Source organism: Dictyostelium discoideum (genome assembly GCF_000004695.1).
Source record: "Dictyostelium discoideum AX4 chromosome Un chrUn_00014, whole genome shotgun sequence".
In the NCBI taxonomy this organism is placed as follows: Eukaryota; Evosea; class Eumycetozoa; order Dictyosteliales; family Dictyosteliaceae; genus Dictyostelium; species Dictyostelium discoideum.
The window spans coordinates 1-8,346 of NW_003102049.1; the positions used below are offsets into that span (position 1 = coordinate 1).

Genomic DNA, 8,346 nt, shown 5'->3' on the forward strand with positions numbered 1-8,346 from the left:
GAAGAGGTAATATCATACATAATATCATAATTAAGAAAGATCAAGATGTTGAACCAACAAAGAAACAAATCTATTACTCAACAGATGATCATAATATACATGTCGAAGAAATGGTTCTCAAATTTATAGATTTAGGTATTATCAAAAGATCAGAATCAAATTACTCATCTCCAATCATTTTATTAAAGAAGAGAGATTCATAGCGTGTAGTCCACTACTATCGTCAACTAAATAAAGTCACTGTTAGAGACGATCATCCATTCACTCCGGTTGATATTCTTTTAAATCAATGTAAAGATTCCAAGCTTTTCTCAAAGTTTGACATGATTATGGGTTATTTCCAAGTGTTAATTAATCCAGAACACGCAAAGTACACCGCTTTCATTACACATATTGGTAAATTTGAATATACTAGAATGCCACAAGGTTTAGTCAACTCTCCATCCACATTCGCAAGATTGATGGTCGAAATTTTTTGGAAAAATCAAAAGTTTATTACAATACTTTGATGATCTTTTGGTTCATTCAAAACTCGACTACATGGTACATTTCATTGAAATCATTAGAATGAGTCTATATTGTAGAAAGTATCTATTATTCATTTCAAGAGAAAAGAGTGAAATGTTAAAGACTGAGGTTGATTTCCTTGGTTTCCACATTCATAAAGATGGTATATCTCCAAGAGCTGCAAAGGTTAGAGCTATCTCTGAGTTACCTGAACCAAGAAACGCCAAAGAAGCTGAAGCTGCATTAGGTCTTTTTGGATTCTTCAAGAGACACATTGAAAATTTCGCTGAAAAGACCTATCACCTTTCCAAAGAATCAAAAGGAAAAAACAAGAAAACACTTTCTGATGAATCACTCAAAGAATTCAATAATCTAAAGAAAGAGTTTGAAGGTGAAAATATTGTCGCTATTCCAATTGAACAAGATAACTCCATACCAATAGATATCGAAAAGGTTAAAGCATCAACAGACATGCCATTACATTCAGATAATAATAATCTAAACAATGGTAGTTTTCACTTGTATTGTGATGTTAGTGATAAAGCATTATCAGGTGTATTATATCAAATTCAAGGTGATAAATTCAAAGTCATTTGGTTTTACAGTAGAAAACTTACTGATACTCAAAAGAGGTACAGCATAGGTGATAGAGAGTTCCTTTCGATCATTGATTCTCTAAAGAAGTTTCAACATTTATTAATTGGTAAAAAAGGTTTCAATCTACACTGATCACCAAAATCTTACATATATTATCAATAAGTCAAACGATAAACCGTTCACAAAGAGACAAGATAGTTATATGAAATATATTAAAGAATTTGATTATGAATTAAGACATATAAGTGGTAAAAAGAATGATATAGCTGATTTCTTATCTCGTAAATATGATAATTTCCAATGGGATGAACCGGTTTTAAATAAAATTAAGGAAACAATCGTCTCCGATAGAGATCTAAGATTCCTTTCAGAAATATGGGAGAGATGGGCAAAGACGATGGATTCTAAACTCAAGATGACTGTGGCACACAGAGTACAAGCTGATGATCTAACTGAAAGAATGAATAGAGAAATTATTAGAATATTAACTAAAGCCTCAACAGAGTATGGGGAGAATTGGTCAGATATCATTCCACTTATTGAATTTGCAATGAACTCATCAATGAGCAAGTCTACAAAGATGTCACCATTCCAAATCGTTTATGGATTCAATCCACCAACTCCCGTTAATCATTTTAATTCATTAACAAAGACTCGTATACCAATGAGCAACATCAAAAAGATTGTCCGTGATAATACTAGATGCTCAAATCAATGCTCAAAAGTACTACAACCGAGGTCATGGTGATGTTATCTTCGTGGTCGGAGAAAAAGTGATGGTTAAAAGAAAATTCTTCCAACTAACCTTTCAAAAGATCTAATCTCTCACAAACTTGAATCCAAGAATTGTGGACCATTCATAATCACTGCCGATACCTTACAACGCCATTCTCGGAATGAATTTCATCAACGGTGTCGATATGTCAAACACGATCGAAGGTCAATTGTTAATCAAATACTTTAAAGGTTCAAACGATTTAGTAAGGACTACTATTCCGTTATACAAATATCCAAAAAACGAAAATACAAATTATAGAAAGATTAAAACACAAATAGCTACCAACACCGACTTTAAACTAACAAATATTCAAAAACTCAACTTATTAACACTCGATTTCGAGAAACCAAAAGCAATTAACCCACCATCAAACCAACCACACACAACTCAAATAACCGAAGACGAAGGTCAAAGATTGAAGGATGAAGCACACGAGATTCTTACTAAATTAAGGACATCTTCGTTGAACATATTCCAAAATTTGAACCACCTTCTCGTCAAGGTTTCGACATGGAGGTTAAAGTAGCACAAGCTTACCGGTTAAACGTTCGTACAACAAAATGTCAGAAGAAGAGTCGAACAAAATCGAAGCTGAAATCAAAAGACTATTCGATAGCGGAGTATTTGAAGAAAATGTACACAGCGAAGAAAAAACCATCTTCAAAGCAAATTTAAATTTAATTTAAAGCGAATTTAAAGTCCTGAATTAAAGCAATTTTTAAGGTAATTTTAAAGGGAAATTTTTAAGGTTACTTTAAAATCACCTTAAAAATTACCATTAAAATTACCTTTAAAATTACCTTTTTAATTGCTTTAAAAGCGAGGTCCTGAGTTCGAAGCCGTTATTTAACGGATAAATTTTTTTAATTTTTTTTTTTAATTTTTCAAAAATTACCAAAAGGGATTCGATCCCCCGAACCTCTATCAAGGGGTAGTCTCATCAACCATTACACCATTTGATTGCTTTGATGAAAATTTAAAAATAATAGAATATTTTATCCCCATTTTTTTGATCTAAAATTAGATCTTTTTTATTAAAAACCTTAAATTTATATTTAAAGTAAATTTAAATTCACTTTAAATCTACTTTAAATCCTATTTAAAATTAATTTAAAATAAATTTTAAAGGTATTTTTAAATATCTTAAAAATTACCTTAAAAATTACCTTAAAAATTACCTTAAAAATCACCTTTAAAATTACCTTAAAAATCACCTTTAAAATTACCTTTAAAATCACCTTTAAAATAAATTTTTAAGCAATTTTTAAGCAAATTTTAAAGGCATTTTTAAATATCTTAAAAAATTACCTTAAAAATTACCTTAAAAATGAATTATTAAACGCGGCTTTAAATTCAATTTAAATTCAATTTAAATCAACTTTGCTTTAAATTTGCTTTAAAGGTGCATTTTTCTTTGCTGTGGAGTTACTCAGCACCTGTATTCATTGCCACAAGCAAATTTGGGAAAGGGAAAGGGTATTATTTGATTACAGAGGAGTTAATAAACAAACAGAAGACTTTGCATTGGACATACTCAAATCCACAAAGAACTGCAAATACTTCTCAGTAGTTGATGCTAAGTCAGGTTTCCATCTGTTACAAGTTAAAGAAGAACACATAAATTTCACAGCCTTCTCATTCAAAGGTAAACTTTATCAATTCCGTAGAGAACCTTTCGGTATGAAGAACAGCCCTGCCTACTTTAACAAATGGATACAATCGATCATTGAAGAGTTCAAGGACTTCGCGAGAGCATACGTAGACGACATCATTATCTTCTCAAAGACGTTAGATGACCATATTACTCACGTGAACACGGTTCAAGGATACTGTCAATTTTTATGGTCATGTGATACCAAGATGGTTCCAAACCAGTTATAGATAAGGTAGAAGCAATTTACAACCTACCAATTACCACTACTGTCACAGAAATAAGATCTTTTCTTGGAAGTTGTAACTACTTGAGGAGGTTCATTTCAAACTATTCCGAACTCACAGCCAGATTAACAGCTCTCACAGGTACTAGAACAACAAGAATCACAATCACAGACGAGAAATAAGAAGACATCAAACGGTTAAAGCAAGCAATCACTTCAGCCCGGTTCTAGCTAAACCCGACTTCACGAAATCATTTGATGTTTATATCGATGCAAGTGACATAGGTTCATGTTGCGTTATCATGCAAGATGTTGGTAATGGTAACATTAGGCCGATTCTTTACGAAAGTTGTCGATTCAACAAGTTCCAAAGAAATTCCTCGACAACCGATAGAGAGTTTTAATAATTACATTTAAAAGCACCTTATTAATACACAGCGAAGAAAAATCCACCTTTAAAGCAAATTTAAATTTAATTTAAAGCGAATTTAAAGTCCTGAATTAAAGCAATTAAAATACACATATATATTATTTTTTAATAATAAAACTTATTTTTAAAGGAAAAACTTTTATTGGGAAGAATTAGAAGCATTTAAGTAAAGTGCAGAATGATGAAATTGAAAAGCTTCTTGTGCATCTTTTCTCATTTTAGCCCTAGAGTCAAATTTTCTACTAAAATCATTTAATATTGTAATTAATCTCTTTATTAAAGGAACTGAATCTGGGTACCAGTGTTTCTCTTCACCTGTTTCACAAGAGTCAACAAACTCTTTTATTAAAATATTATTTTGATAATTTTCATAATTAATGTGGCTGAGAAAAAGAGAAAGTAAAGCAGGGGAAAACTATATTTCATAAAAAAAAAAAAAAAAAAAAAAAAAAAAAAAAAAAAAAATTATTTAATTATTTTGTAAATTTTGATTATATTAATTTATACACACAATTTCATTACCAAAAAATACTTGGCTATCGGAAATATAAACTTTAAGATTGTGGTTTTTTTCACCTTTTGAATAAATATTTTGACTGGTACAATCTTCGTTACTACCACCAGCTTGTTTAATTATTCCAGTAATAAAGTAATTTGAATAGGTTTCAAACCTATTTCACAGCGAAGAAAAATCCACCTTTAAAGCAAATTTAAATTTAATTTAAAGCGAATTTATAGTCCTAAATTAAAGCAATTTCTAAGGTAATTTTAAAGGTAATTTTTAAGGTTACTTTATAAGCACCTTAAAAATTACTTTTAAAATTACCTTAAAAATTAGCTTTTCAATCGCTTTAAAAGCGAGGTCCTGAGTTCGAAGCCGTTATTTAACGGTTACACCATTTGATTGCTTTGATGAAAATTTAAAAATGATAGAATATTTTATCCCATTTTTTTGATCTAAAATTAGATGTTTTTTATTAAAAACCTTAAATTTATATTTAAAGTAAATTTAAATTCACTTTAAATCTACTTTAAATCCTATTTAAAATTATTTTAAAATAAATTTTAAAGGCATTTTAAAATATCTTAAAAATTACCTTAAAAATCACCTTTATAATTACCTTAAAAATTACCTTTAAAATTGCTTAAAAATTTAATTTAAAGCAAATTTTAAAGGAATTTTTTAATATCTTAAAAATTACCTTAAAAATGAATTTTTTAAACGCTGCTTTAAATTCAATTTAAATCAAATTTAAATCAAATTTTGTTGTAGGGAATTTTCCATAAAATTTCACTACAGTACACAGCAAAGAAAAATGCACCTTTAAAGCCAATTTCAAGCAAATACAATTTAAATTTGCTTTAAATTGGCTTTAAATTTGCTTTTTAAAAAGGTAATTTTAAAGATATTTTTAAGGTCATTTAAAATTACATTAAAAATGACCTTTTAAATTTATTATAAAGCGGTTTTTAAATAATGTTTTAATCACTTTATAATAAATTTAAAAAAGTTATTTTTAATGTAATTTAAAATTACTTATCAATCCTTTTTTAAGCTTTTATTAATTATATTTTTAAAATACATTTTAAATGCATTTTAAATACATTTCAAATCAATTTTTACACTATTTATTTTAAATTTATTAAAAAAAAAAAAAAAAAAATAAGAAAATAAAAAAAAAAAAAAAAATTAAGAAAATTAAAAAAAAAAAAAACTAAAAAGATAACCAAATTAATTTTAATTCTTTATTTATTTGTTTCAGTGGCAATTGAATTCTATTATTATTATTTTTATTAATTAATAATAAATAAGTGTTTCAGTTGCCTTGGGTTTTATATTATTTTATTTTAAATTTTACTTCTCATTTCAAAAAGCGAAAAAATATCAAAAAAAAAAAAAAAAAAAAAAAATTTAATTATTTGTTTTGCATATTTATATTATAAGTATAAACATACATATAAAAAAAGATTTTTTATTTTTTATTTTTTATAATTAATAAACAATTAACGAGTGCACATGTATATTATTGCATTAGTGTAGTTTTACAATAAATTGGGCAGATTTTATAGTTTTTTTTTTTAATATTTTAAAAAGAAAAAGGTATAGACAGGGTCATAGGTTCCCCGTCATTTTTTGAAAATGGGGTATATCCCTCTAAATATAAAATTCTAAGTACTAAATCATATATCTACTTGCTATAATGCTAAAATTTGAATAAAATGAAAAAAAAAAAAAAAAAAAACGTAAAAACTCGAGGAAAAAAAAAAAAAAAAATATTATTTTTAATTTCCAGCCAGCAAACAAAATGAATTTAAATAACATATCATGCATTAATTGCAGAGAAAAATTAAAGAATTTTAAAAATATTATTATTCATTATATTATGCATAAAAATATATGTCCATTTTGTCTTGCATATTACCGTTCTTATAAACAATTTTATGATGTAAATGGACATTTCAACACCAAAAAATGTAAAAATGAACAAAATAAAATTATTACAAATAATCAAAAAAGAGATAGCTTTTATAAAAAATTAATGGATATTACTGGTGAAAAAATAAAATATCCAACAAATGATCCAGATGACCCATGTAAACATTTATGTAACCAAAACCAAGATGAAATTTTTTATCAAGAAAATAATGAAAATAATGAAAATAATCAAACAATTGATAATGAAGAAAATCATGATATAATTGGGTTGGTACATAGTGAAGATGAAAACAATGAAATTAGAATAGATGAAAATGAAGCAAACATTAATAATGAAAATAATGAAAATAATGAAAATGAAAATGCTCAAAACGAACCAATAAATAATAATCTAAATAATAATTTAGATAATGAAAAATCAAAAAAAAAATTAAATGAAACTGAAATTGAATTTTTAATGTTGGGAATTGAAAACTCAATAAGTTTAAAGCTACTTGAAAAATTTAAAAGTTTTATTGACAAAAATAAAACCAATTTAAATCAAATAAGATACACACCTCAATATATGGATAAATTATTTATGGAAGATTTTCAAATAAAAGGAGAAACATTTATAAATAAAAATTATGATCACTCAATTTTTTATTTTGAAATTAAAAAAGTATTAGAAACTTTATTAAATAAAAAGCAATTTTTTGAAAGAATAGATTTTGATACAGATTTTGAAACTGGAATTTATACAAATTATAAAAGTGGTCAACAATTTAAAGATTTAAAAAATAAAAATAAAAATAAAATTGTTTTACTTAGAATATTCACTGATAGTATGCAGTGTCAAAACAAGAAAGATTATACTATAATGCTGGATATAGAAAATTATATTGGAAATGAATTTAAAAATAATAAATTATTATTATTTGTAGTACCAAATGATTGGTTACTTAATTTTCATCAAACAATTAGGGCATTGTTTTCATCTTTTATTGGTAATGGCTTTAATTTAATTATTGAAAATGAACAAATAGATGTTGTACCGTTTGGACTGACAATGGATATTCCAGAATTTAGAGCATCGTGTAAACTTAATGGACATAATTCAAATGAATATGCATGTCACACATGTGACAAACCAAGAGATGGTTTATTTATTTGCAAATCAGGTACATTAAGAAAACAAGAAGATATTACAAATTTTCACTCCACCAAACCAAATTATGCTGAATTAAATGCTGATATAGAATTAAAAAAAGTATGGGAAAAAAAAGCAAAAGATATTGGTATCAAAGGTGTGGACAGAGGGTGGGTCGAACCTTTGTCCATTAATTATTTAAAAACACAACCAGACATATTACATAATATTTTATTAGGTGTCGCACAAAGATGTTTAAATTACATTTTTGATAAATATAAAAATAAAATTGCAAATTTTTTAAATAATTTAAAAAATGCAAAAATAATAGATAACAAACCAAAACCTTCAATTTCACTATTTGCAAATAAGACAAGGAAAGGAAGAGAGAATAGATCAATATTATATTACCTTTTAATATCAATTAAAAATCAAATATCAAATGATGATTTTTTAATTATGGAACAATTAGTAACTATATGTTTTAAATTATATAGTGACTCTTTTGATGAAAATGATTTAAATTCACTTCAAGTATTAATTGAATCGTTTAATGCAAAAGTAAATTTAATTACTGAAACAGAAATAATG

General features: G+C 26.3%; 8 protein-coding genes across 8 annotated transcripts; 7 read left to right on the forward strand and 1 right to left on the reverse strand.

Moving 5' to 3' along the window:
* Positions 1-35: 35 nt before the first annotated feature.
* On the forward strand, positions 36-203 carry DDB_G0294250 (hypothetical protein; the record flags this gene model as incomplete). Its single annotated transcript, XM_628763.1, has 1 exon — positions 36-203. A coding segment is annotated over one exon (168 nt), but the record flags the coding sequence as incomplete, so codon positions are not given.
* Positions 204-329: 126 nt separating this feature from the next.
* On the forward strand, positions 330-509 carry DDB_G0294252 (hypothetical protein; the record flags this gene model as incomplete). Its single annotated transcript, XM_628764.1, has 1 exon — positions 330-509. The coding sequence occupies one exon, from the start codon at positions 330-332 to the stop codon at positions 507-509; it is 180 nt and encodes a 59-aa protein (XP_628766.1).
* Positions 510-540: 31 nt separating this feature from the next.
* DDB_G0294254 (hypothetical protein) lies at positions 541-1,236 on the forward strand (the record flags this gene model as incomplete). The annotated part of the gene is made up of 1 exon (XM_628765.1): positions 541-1,236. One exon carries the CDS (start codon positions 541-543, stop codon positions 1,234-1,236), a length of 696 nt encoding a protein of 231 aa, XP_628767.1.
* A 70-nt stretch (positions 1,237-1,306) lies between these two features.
* Positions 1,307-1,852, forward strand: DDB_G0294256 (hypothetical protein; the record flags this gene model as incomplete). The annotated part of the gene is made up of 1 exon (XM_628766.1): positions 1,307-1,852. The coding sequence occupies one exon, from the start codon at positions 1,307-1,309 to the stop codon at positions 1,850-1,852; it is 546 nt and encodes a 181-aa protein (XP_628768.1).
* Positions 1,853-2,000: 148 nt separating this feature from the next.
* On the forward strand, positions 2,001-3,942 carry DDB_G0294258 (hypothetical protein; the record flags this gene model as incomplete). Its single annotated transcript, XM_628767.1, has 3 exons — positions 2,001-2,398; positions 3,376-3,560; positions 3,743-3,942. The coding sequence occupies 3 exons, from the start codon at positions 2,001-2,003 to the stop codon at positions 3,940-3,942; spliced, it is 783 nt and encodes a 260-aa protein (XP_628769.1).
* A 119-nt stretch (positions 3,943-4,061) lies between these two features.
* Positions 4,062-4,163, forward strand: DDB_G0294260 (hypothetical protein; the record flags this gene model as incomplete). The annotated part of the gene is made up of 1 exon (XM_628768.1): positions 4,062-4,163. The coding sequence occupies one exon, from the start codon at positions 4,062-4,064 to the stop codon at positions 4,161-4,163; it is 102 nt and encodes a 33-aa protein (XP_628770.1).
* Positions 4,164-4,328: 165 nt separating this feature from the next.
* Positions 4,329-6,055, reverse strand: DDB_G0294262 (hypothetical protein; the record flags this gene model as incomplete). Its single annotated transcript, XM_628769.1, has 2 exons — positions 4,329-4,528; positions 6,049-6,055. 2 exons carry the CDS (start codon positions 6,053-6,055, stop codon positions 4,329-4,331), a joined length of 207 nt encoding a protein of 68 aa, XP_628771.1.
* Positions 6,056-6,495: 440 nt separating this feature from the next.
* Positions 6,496-8,346, forward strand: DDB_G0294264 (hypothetical protein; the record flags this gene model as incomplete). The annotated part of the gene is made up of 1 exon (XM_628770.1): positions 6,496-8,346. A coding segment is annotated over one exon (1,851 nt), but the record flags the coding sequence as incomplete, so codon positions are not given.